General features: G+C 40.4%; 1 protein-coding gene and 1 long non-coding RNA gene across 8 annotated transcripts in view; both read right to left on the bottom strand.

The window, feature by feature from the left end:
• Positions 1-9712: 9712 nt before the first annotated feature.
• Positions 9713-11660, bottom strand: LOC120566339. Its single transcript, XR_005640378.1, has 3 exons — positions 11532-11660; positions 10360-10403; positions 9713-10174 (listed from the first exon to the last, which is right to left on the bottom strand). It is a non-coding gene; the product is annotated as an uncharacterized LOC120566339 (long non-coding RNA).
• A 2513-nt stretch (positions 11661-14173) lies between these two features.
• pcdh19 (protocadherin 19) overlaps positions 14174-16982 on the bottom strand; it is a 53889-nt gene continuing 51080 nt past the window's right edge. For all 7 annotated transcript variants that reach the window (XM_039813523.1, XM_039813524.1, XM_039813527.1 and 4 more), the window contains exon 5: positions 14174-16278. In XM_039813523.1, the coding sequence (XP_039669457.1) occupies positions 15719-16278 (560 nt within the window). In that variant the 3' untranslated portion in view covers positions 14174-15718. The remainder of the gene's footprint in view (positions 16279-16982) is intronic.

Genomic DNA, 16982 nt, shown 5'->3' with positions numbered 1-16982 from the left:
TAAAGTCATATCTGTTGTTTATTAAGTTATAACTATGTAATGACTTAAATGTAAAACATAACCATTTCTGACCTGGGCCCATTTTTCCTACTTATCTAACACCATAATCAATTTTGACCCGAATCTCATCAACTGCTTTACTACAGCGACTTGTGTCTAGCTTGCCAGTTCATGCAGCTCCCCTGTACACTCCAACAAGGGCCAATTTGCTTTAAGATGTCTATGCTTTCTCCTCAGCAGCCATCTGCTTCTGTCTATTTACACATGCTACTATGTAAATTGTCACCCATAGTATGAACTGAAAATGTCCTGTTAGAATAAGTGTATCCGCATGTCATTGTGATTCCAAACAGTCTTCTACACACCTCTTTATAGAATGTCACAATGTACAAGAGCTCACCTGCAAATCATTTATCTATGAACTTATCATCTGCAATACTGTAGATAGGCCTATAAAGCTAAAGTAATTGATGATCATGAGAAAACAATAATAATAAAGCATTTTTTAATAATGCATGGTTTGTAAAATGCTAAAAGCTGTATATATTCTGATAAATTATTTGATCATACCGTATTAACTATCAAGTCAGACCTTATTGCACAGAGAACATACAGATGATCAAATCAGCACTAAGAGGCCTGAGACCATTCAAAGTTGCTGTTAATTAATTGTTATCATATGTAATGGTCATGTTTTTGTTATGGACAATTAATCGTCATTTTCTGAATGAAAACACTTTCTGTCGATACACGCAAAGAGAAATGAAGGGGGTTTTGCAGCTGTCGGTTAGTCAAGCAAGGTTAAGGGTGATTTAATGCTCCCTCCATATGCTTAATAATGTAAAATACACAAACATGGGGGTGATTTGTTGGCTGCCAGTCTAAACCCACATCCAGGGTGAGCCAGTGGATAGATCAAGCCCGCTGGATGTTCCACATCCTCTTTGACTTTAAAGCCATTCATCCAGGCCTGTCTTTGTGTTTTTACTTTCTTATTTTACGGAAAAATAAAACAAAAAAATCATAATCTCTTTCATTTGCTAGCAGTTCCAAAACGCCATACATATTTCAGTCAGTTTTAACCAATGCTGGATTTTAAAAAGTTCTCCTGTTAGTGTCATATTGAACCCACACATGCTTCATGTCCTCGTCTGTAAACATTTCAATACAATCATTATGAATCTTCTGTTCATCTAGTATGTGCCCCCTTTTACCTGTAATTCAAGTTATCAGGGAAATACTATATGCAACCCACATTACAGGTCAAACTCCCAGGTAAGGTTACATCACAAGGTGCACCTCAATCGGGAGGAGCAAAAGACAGGGGCTGCATGTACAGAAATGCTTGTATTTTTATGCATTTTCTCTCCTCTTTGGTCAAACCAAATCATATTTAATCAAAGAAGTCATGAATGAATATAGTTTTAAATTCTAGGTTTATGCCAAGTGTAAATATGTATGAGTTATGCACTCGAAACCCATTGTTGTCCATTTATGTAAAGTGGTGTGAAGAGCCACGTTGAAGAGCCAGGTATATTCAAAACGTATTTAGAGTTAGAGTATGGTCCCATAGTTGGGTCTCTCTCTATCCATCTACATCTACATCCATTTACATGTATGCACAGAATAGAAATACAGGCATATATGGCTGATGGGCAGACTACACTGTAAAGTTAATTAACTAGATGTCATTTCTTACAGAAAAAACATACGCTGTAGTTATGAAAGTTTCTCAGGCTGGATGTGCATGTTTTTGCTCATGAGAAAAACGCTTCCAGCACAATACATGTACTGGCTGCCATTTCTAATCTCTGAAAAAGCTAGTTTATATTCATGCACATCTTTATGCCATGATCAATTGTTGAACATTATCTGTTAAATTTAACTGGAAAGGGAGTATTTATGGATCTTTAAGTCAGGATTTGCAAAGGTTAAACTTTGCTGGCATGTGAGTCGAACAAATATCAAACAAATGAAATGTCAAAGTTGGTACCTGTGAACAAATGAAATGTCAGGGACAATACCTTGGCCCAAGCCCTCCTTCAACTGGCTCATCATCTCCAGGCAGTCATATTTGTAGTCATAAGTGGGCAGACCAAATAGGCTTTCTTTCACTGAGCTGACCTATTTGCACCCTATTATTTGAACTACTGAATGAAAAGTGCCAGTGTCCCTTCAATACACCGCAGAAAGTTAAGGTCACAAAGTAAAATTCTTTGGTACTTTTCTCCGTCCTTTGGCTCCTGACTCTGCTTTCTCCTATTTCCTCTGCCTGGCACAGAGCCTTGATTTCTCCCACTGTGGACATTCTCCCATGCACCAACTCTGACTATCAAAACAACAGTCATTAGGCAAATTTGCTTTGGTGCAGGATTACGTTAATTATCATGGAATTATCACTTCATTAAAGCAGGCAGAGATAAATTATCTCTGATGAAACGAATGCAAAATGAGGAAATAATGATCAGGCAAAAAAAAGAGAAAAAGAAAAAAATTAAGAGACTACTCGTCGTAGGAAATCAAGTCATTGTCTTCCAGAGAGTTGGTCCCTGAGAGGCATTGCAGCACAATGCAACATGACAGAGCAAGTGGGTTTCCACAGAGAGGAGTGAGGACCACCCACCCTTTTACCCAATGCAGTGCAATCTTCCTCCCCAAGCCTCAATAGAGCCTGTTCTTTTCCTAGCAAATTGCAAGTATCATTAATCATGCGAAATACCATTTTTAATGAATGCCTGCATCAGTCCGCTAACGGTCTTTGTTTCAGCGCAAAAATCTGTGGCGCTGCAGCAGTGGAATTTTTATAACTGTACTGATGATTTTTTTTATTTTGTGGTGACAAGCTTTGCTGCTTTATTTGAAAGTGGATAGACATGAAAGGGGGAGAGAGATGGGGGATGACATGCAGCAAAGAGCAGCAGGTCGGATTCAAACCCTGCGCCGCCGCAGGACTTAGCCGACGTGGGGCGAACGCATCTTGCTGGATGAGCTAGAGGACACCCCAGTGTGCTCAGTTTTAAAGCTATAGTGCATAGATTCTGTCACCCCCATGAGGAATTCTAAGTAACGACAACACCACTGTTGTTGCATCCACATGATACTAGCCTTCCGTAATTGCGCACGCGCCTCCACCCCTCCTCCACGCAGTTGCTAATAGCCAAGGAGGACACAGAGGATTTAAAAAACATGTTGGACTCTTCAGAAGACGTAATTATCTTCACTCGAGTTTCTGCGCGCACCATGTTCTAAACACAGCCATGCTGAAAAATCCAGAGAGAGTTGTGTGGAGCTGATAGTCTTAATTAGCTTTGTATCAACTCATTTGGCAATGGCTTTAATGTAACTAGGGTTGGGCATCGTTTGGATTTTAACAATTCTGATTCCAATTCCGATTCTTCCTTTCGATTCCGGTTCTTATCGATTCTCGATTCTCGATTCCGATTCTTTGAGGGCTGCAGTTGAAACGGGTCACATGCCTATTTTCAAAAATAAGAGGAAAGTTTTATTTTGATTCATTGGTGGTTTGCAGTTTTACCAGGCTTTTTCAACGTAAAATAAAGCCACACTAGAGCGCCGCTTACTTTGCTCCAAGGCTGCAACACAACAAGCGCCTGGCTGCTACGGAAACCAAAACTTGCGCATATTAAATTGGGAAGCAATGATCGGATTTGAAACCAAATCCTCTAAACGATTCCAAACAATTCCAATAAAGAAACGATTCTACAGGAATCGTAATTTTTGAAACGATTCCAAGTAGGAATGCCCAATCCTAAATGTAACTGACATCCATTAATATTAAAAAAATTACGCACTAAAGATTTAACATTGAATTAATCATTGAGACACCCTTGTTTTCCACATTGCAAGAGAGGACTATGGGAAACATAAATTCAAAGCATTGATATTGCAATGTTAAAAACCTATTTCTTGCTTGATTTAATGGGAGTATTGGCATCGTAAAAAATGTTGTCACACCATTAGCTCTTTTCCCATTATTTTTTTAAGGTGCTACAAAGGAAAATAAAACCCATGGGTTTGATTTATAATCATTAGAATAATTCTATTTCTATGGTGAAATTATGCATCTTTCCATTCCTTAAAAATATTAAATGATGTGCAGTATGTAAGAAAGTGTGTTCCTATTACACCTCATACACCGGTTGGGAGAGAATACTGTGGGAGAATCATGGGGAAAATATTGCCTTAAATTACGCTTGACCTTTTATCGCCGGTATCATTTATACAGGCACTCATTCATTCATGTACAACTGATTATTTATGTGTTGCTTATTCTTGAAGCCCAAACTGTAATCTGTGATGTCATCTTGTCTGACAGATTGTTGCTCGACAAACTGAAAAATATTTTCTCTGAATGGAGTGTAACATTTTGGTGATTTGACTCTTGTTGCCTCCATTACTGTCTCCAAATGCATTGGAAAAAATCAAAAACATTTAGTAGTAAATCCCTGTCATGCAAAATGCAGCAAACCTGACTGACAAAGGATGCAGGACCCTGCGTGAGTACAAATTACGAATCAGTGGTAATTTCCTAATTATTAATGTAGTAGAACATGTTGTTCAGACGAGAAGTGGTTTCACAATTCTGGAATGTTCAGCTGAGTTCTGAAAACAGGACGTGCGTAGGATCATTAAGAGGACAGAGAGTTTACTACAGTCAACAACAGGAGTGTGGCCGGATCATGGGCCTGATGAGAAACATGTGGTCGTCAGATGAAGTACTGTGCTGACGTACTGTACTGTGCTGGGAAGTCAATCCCCCCCAATGTACAAAGTACTGCATGCTATTAGAATGTCTTCAATTCCTCTGCAGGTCTTTTGATTGAATACAGACCTTATATTGCAACATCTCGGTCTCCCCTTAAAAAATGTATTGATCAGTATAATCGGCAACTATAAAATCCACAACATTAATAAAAAACAACATGGCAGCTAAGTGTTTGTAGTTGGTTCTTCATACTATGGTCTAACCCCGTGGGTTTGTAACTAAAAAAGATCACTGACAATACAAAATTGTGGTCTATCCCCACTCCTGTTACCAATAACCTTCCCTCTTCCATTGCAATAGCCTGCTATATACTGAGCTGATCTAGGGAGTTGATGAACTGCACCACTGAAGCTGTAATACAGACTCCACTAATCCCTTAAGGACCTTCTCGTAATTGTGGCACACTGTTCCATAAAAATGCTTGGAAATTGAGGTGCATGTTCATTAGAAGCCATCCTGTTGAATTTGAGAATAAACTCCCAAGTGATTTCAGGAGAGAGGCCAAAGGAATCACCAGAGACAGGGGAGGGAAATTTCTAATACACACATTTTTTCTTTGTGGATCCTCTGTAGATTGCACCCTCTCTCCCTTTCCTGCAGTGCCGGCAGTATCACCCAAGCTTTTCATTGTTAAAGTGTTTTGAGGGGAAAAGCTCACATCAGGTTAATTATTCTTCATGAGGTCACATTAAAATAAAAACACTATCCACTGCTTTTTAGTGATCCCTAAAAGCATTGCATTGCTAGAATATGCTGCATTGGCTAGATGAGTTAGAACTTTCCAAACAGGACAAAATACTTTCAAAATTCAATCACCAGAACTGAAGTTTCACAGTTGAAAGAAAACATTGGAAACTGTAATAATGGAATTTGACAACAAAAATACGATCATCACAAATTGCACAGGAAATGAATTGCAGGCATGGTAAATCAAAAAGTGTGGCCACAAGTGGTAGTAAAACTTTAGCTTTTGTATGCTGAAATAGAGGATTTTAACAATACAATACTCACAGCATGGAGATATATACACTGCTGTGCTGACTATCCCAGTGTCGAGTAACAAATTACATAAACCACCCACAAGAAATACGTGAAGATGTATTTGTGATGATGCAGCTACTTGCCACCCTGGCCAGAGATTTCTATTCTCGCTGTACTCCAGACACTATTTCATGTTCTGCTTTTGTGCTGTGGAGAAATCTGTCTCGAACTATTTCTACAACTTAGGCTCAACAAAAACCATGTCCAATTTCTTCCACCAGCTGCACTAGAAGCTACACACACCTGTAGTCAAAGCTCCAGGCGACCCATTCACTTTCGTTCAGAGATTTAAATAACATAGAGAACAATATAAGTAGCGTGCACTCTACATACCGTTCCAATTTCAGTTCTCTGAGTAATCTCTCATTCTTCTCTGCAGAATAGTGAAATCCACTCAACCCTTTTTTTTGTAAATGCCTAGAGTACAAAAGCATTTATTTACAGCAGGATTGTGTAAATATTGTGCATATGTAAATATGTAAACTTTTTATTTGCATATAAGTTCTTAGTTTGATGATTTGATTTAAATTATTAAGATACATAAACAGATGATGCTCCCTCACATCTCCTAACCTGACGCACCAGATGGTTTGTTACACAGAACCATCTGAGAAGCTGTCATTGGAAACTGTTTGGAAAAGGGCAGGCACTTTCAAAAAAATACCTGGCAGGTGAATGGATGAACCATCTGTCTATCACGTCCGGCATTGTTGTTTTGAATTGAACAGTCGCGGTCGTCACACCCACCTAAACCCCGTCTGCAGCATCAGGAGCTCCTTACCCAACGCTGATTGGTTTGGTTCGTTGCTGTTTTGGACACAAACGCATTACTTGAAGCCTGACAAGATAGATTTTCGGGTGATATGAATTACAGTCTATGGTGATGTAGTCTGGATCACCGGAAGTACATTCCCCGGATAATTGCCTGATATCTGTCGCGTGGCTTATGCGCCGCATGCCCTTCATCTTTCGCTCTCTGTGTTGCCGTTCTCAAAATCCATTTCAAAATCCATTTCCAATTCGCTACGTGAAACAACAACAAACTTCCAGCTAGCAAACTACATGCTGCAAATAGCAAGTTTTGAAGATTTGGATCGTGTACTAAGGCAGGCCTGCTTGGTTCTTTCGGGGAATGATTGTAAAGATATACAAGGAATATGTTTACGGCATTTACTATCTAACTGAGACGGTTTGGGACCGATTGGCAGGGATTGCTGAGGACGAAGCACACACAGCTATACACTGGTAAGAGCAAATTACGTTTAACCATGTATCAAGCCATGAATTGAGATAGCTCACGTTACTGTATTGTATGAACAGTTAACTTTTAAGTAACACTTACAGTTGCATTTTGCAGGGGACAAATGTTCATGTTCCTTCCCGAGAGTATTTTGCAGAGACACTGTCGCTGCGTCTGGAGCTAAGCGCCGTCCAAGACAATTGTGATTGGTTTAAAGAAATGCAAACAACTCAGAGCGTTTTTTTCTCCTATCCTAGAATGTATCTGTGGTGTAGCCAGACCTTACTCCACAGCGCTGTGGAGACTAATACTGATGGGATCCTGCAATTCTCACATTATCTTGTGAGAATCGCGAGAATCCGGCTGCCGTGCAAGGTAACACAACGCCACCCTTCGTAATCTAACATTTGATTGGCTACTTGCTAGAGGGGAAAAAAACATTTGATCAGGTTGGCATTGATAGTGCGATCAAACTGGCTGTTTGGAAGCTGATACACAACTAACTTTTTACGAGTAATGGGCTTCAGCATTGACTTATTGACGAATGGGGTGAGGGGTTTAACTTTTTAAATCTCCTACTTTTGCTTTGAGTAAAAGTTGAAGTTTTAGTGATCCCTCAAGCTGTCTGCTAGAAATGACGTTTATATACTAATTGCAAAAATGAAAGAAGCGCTGTCTAAGTAATATATCCTGCACCGAATTGTATTTTTCAGTTTTGCACAAAAAGTCATAATTCGGCGATGTATTGCAATGTAAACGTGTTTGTTTTCCCTACAATAGCTGCTCTTGCAACACAATTATAGATATATATATATAAAAAAATATCTCGTCTGTAGTCTCTATTCATAATGGGAAGACAAACTAAACAAATTAACCTACCTCTCCACTTTGATCATGTGTAGTCTGTTTGCTCAAGAAACCATTGTCAGCTAAATTGTCAGCTTAATTGTCACAAATGGCGATTCCAGCCAGTGGTCTGTTGCTTTTGAGAAGAAAAAGAAAAGATGCAATAATAGGGAGAAAAAGCAATGAAATGGAGGAAATCACTGGTTTACTAGTCAGTCAGACCGCACTCTCTCTCTCTCATTGACTGCATCCACTGACAGTTCAATTCAACATGTTGAATCGGCCTAATGACTGCTGATTAGGGCCAACTACAGCCAACAGTGTCGGACACACTGCAAAAACTGGTGTGCTATGGCTCTAAAGTGCTCATCTTCATTCACCATTAGCTGAGTGCATGCAGAGTATTGAGCATTACAGGACTGCCTTCCAAGAAGCTTATTTTCACTGCTGCATTCTTCTTTACCTGCACACAATGGAAGCATTATTTCCCCTGGCACTCCATATGAACAGAAGGGCCAAGAAACAAGCACTGAACCGTGTAAACTGTACAGCTTGCTTAAAAACATTGTGTTGTATAGTAGCACAAAAAAAACCAAAGAGGTTAAAATCAATATGTCATCAAATGCATAGTAGATTATCAATTAAGCAGGTTAAATTGAGTTACAGTATGAGTCACGCAGATGCAAAAAGAAAAGGTGTTGCAGTGTTTGAAAAAACAACTCAGTTTATATTGTGTCTGGACTTCTTCAAACTACACCTAAGTATATTGTCAAAAGATCACAAGAAACAGAACAACAGCTATAAACACTTCAGAAAACAGAGACCTCTCACTAGTACAAGGTTTTTGAAGATATTGCATATTTCAGAAAACTACTCACTTGTCTGCAAGCATACCTCAGTAACCATGAGAACTGACATCCGAAGTGACGCACTCTTTTGGTTTTAGCTTTTCACAGCACATTTTGGTCTCACTTTGGACTGCAATCCATCTTTCTGAATTACTGCAGCAGTGGAACAATTGATCCAATCGTTTCAGTCCCCTGTATATTCCTGTAAAAAGCTTTATTCACAGAATTACACTTTTGAGATGGACTCAAAAATGAAATAAAGATGGTTCCTACATTTTTTTTAAACGTTTGTACCACTTATGATCCAAAGTCCAACAGAATTCTGGTGTTTTATGTTGGCAGAGAGGTCAGGAAATGTACCTTTGCCTGGGTAAAAAAAACAACATTGCCAAGCAGAGAGTTTGAGGTCAAATAATCACCCCTCCGATAATGCATGTCCATGGAGAGGGCTGGGGAGATTCATTGCTGTGCTCCAGCTGACAATAATGGAGGCTTTCAAAGGCCACAGTCTTTAATTTCTAGTCCCTGCTATCAGCGTTTTATCCTCTAGAGAGGGGGAGGTCAACTGCTCCTGTTCCACAGCCCCAGAGCCAGCATCCTGGGCATTAAGGGCTGAGAGAGGTGGCTGAGGTCAGACTGTGATTGCTGCTGGAGATGTCAGGCTGAAGGGTCCTGGGGCACATCGGACCCTTCTCCGACAAAGAGGCTTTACAGAGCCGCTCCCAGGTCAGTTTTATCAGGGCATCACTAATGGTTATGATATGATCTGTCTAGCATCACTTCCAATTAAAGCTGGCTGGGGGAACGGGGCTGCTCCCCATCTCACTGAGGCTCAGCAGTGTTCAGTGAATGTAGACTATTGTTTGAGCTACTCATTTCAATGGCGATCAAAGTTTCATTGTGACTACCACAAAGGGAAGTGGCCACTGGCCAGGCCTATTAGATATGTAGTTGTGGTGGGGAGATGGAGAGGGTAATCAGTCTTCTTACTGATAGCAATGACCAGCCCACTTCTCACTGTGACAAAGACTAACCTCTTCAATACAATATAAAGCCATAACAAAAGGTTATTCTTCTTGTTTGGATAGCTTTGTCTCTGGGCCAGGAAAAATACGTTCCCTGAGAGTCTTTATAATTTCTACCCACTTTCGTCTCAAAACTAATATCTCATTCTTAGAGCCGGCTACCTTCAAATGACTGCAGCAAAGCCGCAACAGTGGCAAAGTCTGAACTAGTCATCCACAGTGCAGTGCAAGCAGGCGTCCACCAAGGACCTCAATCTCCACCCGGGCCCAGGCTGAGAGCTGTGCAGATGTGGTGTGAAGACACATACAGGGCGAGGTGAGCCTAGCTCTGGGCTGATATCATTTCTCTCCAGCAGTGACGATAATCGTCCTGCATAAAGGTGTGGATCTGTGGAACAAACCATTAGCTGTTAAGTAACTCATGCAGGGAGAATGTAAAAATTGCACAAAGACTTAAACATAATGTTGCATTTCTTTAAAGATACTTAGTTGTTTTAAATTTGCAAGTTTGAGTTACAAAGAACCGCTGTCAAAGTAAAAAACTTTTTTTCATGTTTGACCAAGCTTCCACACCTTGTAACTCCTCTATCTTGTAACAGTCTTGACCGCTTCACCTGCTTTTTTGTGGAAGGAAATTAGAAATGAGATGTAAGCCTGAAGTGCTCAGAGTCAGAGTCTCATTTGCATGACTGAAATAAAATGAATATGGCAAACTACAGTGGACCAGGGAGAGAAAATCATTATTTGTAGAAACTGTATTTAAAGCAGAGTCATTGAAATAAACAGTCTCATATGTTGCCACTGGACTTTCCAGCCACATCAAATAACAGATAAAACGGAATCAGCCCATTTTTTTGCCTCTACAGACTGTGGCGAACCTCCACCAAAGGTTAGTGAAAAGGAGTTGGTCATAATGAGGCAGGAGCAGCTGCAAGCCTTGTTGATAGAATGAGGTCACTAGAGCGACAGAGATCAGCTCGCCTGATTGGGGGTTGGCCGCGTGGGGGAGGGGGATCTCACTCAAAAGAACTGGCGACAAACTATTTGGTATTGAAGGAATGCAAGGCTGCAGGCCCTCCTCCTCTTTTTCAATGCATGTCTGTGTCAGAAATAAATCATTTTAATTGTTCTCTGATTCCCCCTCTCACCGTTTTGCAAAATGATAATTGAACCATTAATAGGATGTTAATAGGTTGTGTGTCCTGGTAACCTTTGATATAAATCTCGCCTGTAATGCAGAATATTTTCTGTGACCACCATGGATCAAGAGTAATTAAATGTGTGGCAAGTACCATTTTGGGAATTTACAAATGCGGTTCGTGCTTTGCAAATAAGGTTTGACGCGCGGTGATACTGATGATATGGAAGACAAGGTTTTTTTACGTATGGTTTGAAAGAATTACTGTAATATTGGGCTACTGAGTCCGTTTTTCAGGTTAATGATTATGAGACTGACTTATTCATAATGCATATTTTGCCCTTCAGTTGGAGGTAGTACCTTTAGCTCAGGCGAATTTGTTGTGGAGACCCATGGGTCTAAACACTACTGAAAGGGCATGAGTAATTCTTATGAGTGGGGCAGAATAGTGGTATTGCCCATGAGAAGAGAACTTAGCTGGAAGAAATAAGATCCTCCTTATAGACTAATGGATGTGTTAGCAAGTGCGCTTTCAGACCAGCTTTCATGTTGGCTCCACCAGAGGGTATAGAGGGAAAGGCAAATTAATTATAGAAATGAAGCCAACCTCCTTTTCTTATCACAGAGGGCAGCTGTGTGTTTCCCCCTGCTCGTTTCCCTTCTTCTCTGTCTACAGCGCTGGAATGTGTTCTGTTCGACATCAACTCTCTGCTTCTCCTCATCAATCCATACAAACTTACTCAAGAGCAAGAGCTGCTGTGAATGAGGGAGGTGAAAAGTGGAGACATTATTGAGTGAAACTGACATAGAAATTGTTGCAGACCAGCAGAGGAAGAATCAGGATCTGCTCTGCCTTTCAACTTATTTCATAGCTTTTAGACCCTTCCTCTCAAAGTCGACTAATAAATCAATATTTCTAGTGGGCTCTGGAGTTGTAATGACATCATTATTGTCGTTGGCTGTGAAAGCACATTAACCACCAGCCGAGTGTGAGTCTCAATGACAGGCTACATTGTCCTGATCAGCGTCTGTATTGCAGTGTTTTAAGAGACATTTGGAGATGTTAAAAGTCTCCAAAATGGCATGTGTGACCCACTCTAGCAAATGAAAAGAGCACTAAAATCAGAAATAGACACTCACCTCACTTGTTGGACCATTCCCAAAGGTCTGCTTTGGATATAATGGGAAAGAGCAACAGTGAATGCATGGAATATTAATGCAGAGTTAGAGCCAGCCTTGACTCAAACTGTTAATATCCATTTTAACATGACAAACAGAAAAGACATTGCTCTATGTGTTATCATGCTGTTTTCAACAACAGTTGTCAGACTATCACATCACAGTACAGATTGTAAATGTATTATAGCAGACCTAAATCTAGTTCAAACTAGAAGACTTGATGCATACTGTTGTAGCCCACACTCACCTCCATTTCTGGTTACTATTCAAGTTAATTAACATGCATTTAATGCAAATGTAACCCAAATGTTTAAGGGGCTGTACTCACAATACTGAAAAAAGAGGTCTGGGATTGCCTCCACACGCTTTCACAGACTGTTCCCCAACTCGTCAAATACTGATGATTTGTCGTGGTCCTTGGCGTCTGATACCAACTCACAAGGCACTCACATGCACGTGTGGCCAGACAGGCTATCAAAACAAAGAACAGAGAAGCTCAGATTACAACACAAACAGAGGGAGTGTGACATGATTCTCTGCCAGGACACCATTACTCCACCATATCTTTACATAGCAAATTTTTGCTGCTATGTTAATGTCCTGGATATCGCCTACAGCCCCTTTAAATCAAACCTAAAAAACATGAGTAGACATATCCTTGTTTTTTTAGTTTTGGCTTGTGTATTTATTTGGCCATAAGTGTCATCACCAAAAAGGAGGAATTTAAGTTGTATTAATTTGTCTGCTGCCACAGTGCACCCTACATAGTGTTAGTAGTTGTAATCTGATTGGTGCAATATCTGTGTGGACAGGCACTAAAAATTGTTTAATGGTCACACTCTTTACACATCCATGGATCACACAGGTGACCAGCTGGGAGGCTGACATTGTTAGCCATTGCTTAGTCCCTTCTGTTATTTAAGAAAATATGTCACTCCATGTTCCCTCATATCTATTAAATTCCCCCACCATAAAAAATTAGGCCCTATGCTCCCTCAACCCTATGTTCCCACATTTCTGTGAAATCCCTCCCCCCCAATCAAAAAATTAGGCCCATTGTTTCTCCGGCATCAAAATTAGGCCTTATGTTACCTTAGCCCAAATACGCCCCTTCCTTCCATTTTTCCAGTGGAAGCTAGTAAACCTAGCTAGCTAACTTCCAGTTTCTTAACTTAACAGTGGACTAAAATGGTTCCAACCAAATGATGAATGTTGCTAACCATGCTTAACCAACGCTATGTTAGCTTGTTAACAAAGTCAAACAATCTTTGTAGACTGATCATTGACCGTTGCCAAGGTGAAAGCCCACCTGGAAGCCTCACGCTTAGAAAGTTTCCACAAACAAGTCCAAAACGTATTAGTCGCTTAAAGAAAAAAATAAAATAATGAATAGCTCCAGTATCATTATAGTTCATAATTCCTTACACAAAGAAAATCTGTAAAACTTTAATATTGACTTGTGATGAGTGAAGACAAGGAAACAGAGCAGAGGACATTTAATAGTTTAATTATAAGCTGCTGTATACATTCAGTGATTATTCCGATTTTCATGTTGCCAGAAGCCATGGGTGAGACCAGCAAAACATTCAGCTACAAGATCTAGTTTGTTGTATGCAATTTGTCAATTTTCATTCATATTTTTCCACATTGTACATAGTTTACTGCAAAGCAACATAAAACCACATTGCTGATGTGCAACACGGTTCTTCCAAGACATCAGTTTGTTCAAACATGATTCGGGGGGTTGTGGGGGGGGGGGAGAGGGAAAAAACCCCTTTTTATACCCCTTTTCTCACCCTTTTTTATAAAAAAAAAAAAAAAAAAAACACAAAAAAAAAACAAAACCCAAACCAAACACCCTTTCCCTCCAAATACCCTCAGTTGAGGCTGAAAGTCTTGTCCAAACTTGATTGGGCCCAATAGGAAAGGCGACTCATTAGACAGATAAAATACAGTAGGTGGCACCCTGTTACCATCTTGAAGAACACTGGGAGATGTTCTTTCTCCTCCTTAGATATTAAGATTAAGCAACATCCTGCAATTTTTAAGGTTTTGTTTGCATGTTTTTTGGTTTCTTTTGCTATCTCACTCTAAGCTCATTGAACTGACACACTAATGTTGGTGCTGATATCGCTTATTTTTTTGTAATTTTTTTATTTTTTTGTCTTTTTACATTTTCTAGTAGCCCACACAGAAACTTGATGGCACAAGAACTGACCAATAAGAAACTCTTTACAACAAGGTAGACTGCAACAGTTGCCAGGGGTCACACAGTAAACAAAAAATAATCCAAGTTCATTTTGAAAATAAAAAACAAATCCGATTCAATATAAAAGCAAAAGACAAATGAACAAAAGCAAGTTAATTTCAAGTATAACTTACTCATAAAATAACTACACAGCATTAAATATTCTCATTATACATTTTTTAAATTATTTATAAAATATATTTTGGCATATATGTTTTTTTTTATTTTTGTGTTTGTGTAACAAACGCTACTGTAGCTTCAGTTGAACACCAATGTTTATTTGTTTTTTTCTCTTGAAACAAAACATTAAAGGGATTGTCACATAACAACAGGTTATTAAAAATGGTAATAGTAAACCCTATAGAGAGTTTCACATAGCAAGACATGAGTGACGATCCCTTCTATCCTAGCCCCATAGTCAAAAGTCAAAAAAAGTACAAGACCAGAGCACAAAGTTCTAATTTGTGCTCCTCTGGCTACAATCAAGGTTGGGCACAGGAGATTTTAAAAGCAGTAAGTCTTTTTTTTTTTTTTCTCATACAACTCAATCTGAACACAAGGATGTCTGTCCCACTTTCAGTGTTCAGAGCGGCTGGGCAGATAGCGAGAGTTCATTTAGCTCCATCCTTGATAAAATATAAATACTGTAAAGACCTCACAGTCTGATGACACTGGGATGTCCTCAGGGATACGCAGATAAAGTTTCTCTTTTTAGTCAGGGGAAGAGGCAAATGAGACTGGGAGGCCTCTCTTTCCTTCCCCTGAATGCACTGAAAACTGTTGAAGGAGTAAATTGAGAATATTTTGAGACTGAGTCCTGTGTATGTCGTTTATAACGTTGATGGAGCTCACTATACAAAGGAACAAAGAGCGATTTTGGCAGCTAGAACAAAACTGCAAAACCAAAGAAGGCAAATATCAGTTTGTGATACAAAAGTAGTTCAAAAGGCATAAATGTACTTATGAATTGGCACCTCAGGTGTCCAAACACGCAGTGTCCTGCTTCGGCGCAAGCGCTGGAGAGGTCCACTGGCCATTGTCCATGCAGTCAACAGTAACCTGCCTGTCCACTCCTTGAAGACGGATAGGAAGAAAACGGAACAAAACGCAAACAAGGAAAAAGTACTGCGACTACAACAAAGCCACATCCACTACCTCGGCTTAAGCACACAACTAGCTGCAGCATACTACAGTTCATCATCCTCAGCACGAGCTGGCTCTTCAATATTGTATACTGCAAATGGGTGTGTCTCTATACTCCCACAGCCTGACTTTCTTCTCCTGTACACACAGCTATTGCGGGGTACATATATGTGAGTTTACACGGCGTGTTTTATGAATGTTGGTGTGTGTCATACAGAAGCTCGCTAAAGCACAATGTCCTTCAGGCGCTTGCTGCTGGGGGATTCCTTGTCTCGGCCATCGTGGAGAAGCGTGTTGATCTCCCTGACAGCTGGCTCACTGTCCTTCCCCTCCGGCTGCCGCAGCAGGCTGTGGTTGGCGATTCGCTCTGCATCGCGGCCTTTCAGCGTGTTGTAGGCAGACGACGGCTTGGACACTGGGCTCTTCAGGTGAACAGGGGAAGTGATGGGGCTGGCTGCCTCGCGCCCATTGCCAGCTTCACGGACAGCCCCTCCATTGGCCTTGGGGCTACACACCTGAGACTCCTGAGTCCGCTTTCCCTTAAACTCTCCCCGTTCCACGTCCTCAGGCCCATCCTTGCCGAAGGTGGCAAAAGTCCTCTTGGTGGTGCCATTCTCGTAGTGGGGCACGTCCACTGTGGTGGCCTCGATAGACAAAGCGATGACGTTACGGCCGTGCTCGGGTGACTTGGCACGAGCCGGGATTGGGACACGAGGCATCCAACAGCGGTCAGAGTGGCCTAGGATGCGACACTCGTCCTGGCAGTGAAAGCCTTCGCTGGGATCTGTGAAGACACAAAAGAAAGAGAAAACAGGATTGTTAGATTTGTCTGTAAAACCAGCTTTACTTTCGACATTTATTCTCATTTGCACACAGATCTCATCTCTGTTTTCTCTCCCACGTGGCCTTCATTTGATTTAAGTAAGCCAAACCTGTCATGAAATAATAGAATAAATAAATGAAAATCAATCCTGCATTTTGTTTTAAGAAAAAACATAACCAATTAAACATTTCTCAATGATTTGCTTTCACTTGAAATGCATCCCTGAATCTGCTCAAGCCCTGTTAACACTGTTCACTGATAACTAACGCTGGATGTTTAGGGCACTTCTAATATGCCAATTGAATTATGTATTGTTAAATCAAAAGTCCATTTGCAACTCTTGTATAATTGGGTTTTCTGTAGCAACACTAGATGAAAGGCAGGTTTAAACAGTGCGATCAGATATCTCACAGAGACACCAGACGAGTTGCTGTGTTGTTGCCTGGTTCATCTCTCTCTTCCTCTCTGTCTCTGTCATCTGGCGCCGACTTATAAATATGTAATGATGTTTAACGCTGCAGTGAAAAAAAGATTTGCCTGAGTCTGTAAAACTGCACTCTTTCGTACTTTGTTGTGTCGGAGGGGAAGTACTTTCAAGACAGTTTTTACATCGTTATAACAACAGCAAAAGCGTCATGCTCTCTTACTCAAACTGAAAGGCTGTA

This window comes from Perca fluviatilis, chromosome 10 (assembly GCF_010015445.1).
Source record: "Perca fluviatilis chromosome 10, GENO_Pfluv_1.0, whole genome shotgun sequence".
NCBI lineage: Eukaryota > Metazoa > Chordata > Actinopteri > Perciformes > Percidae > Perca > Perca fluviatilis.
This window is presented reverse-complemented; position numbering and strand designations above follow the sequence as displayed.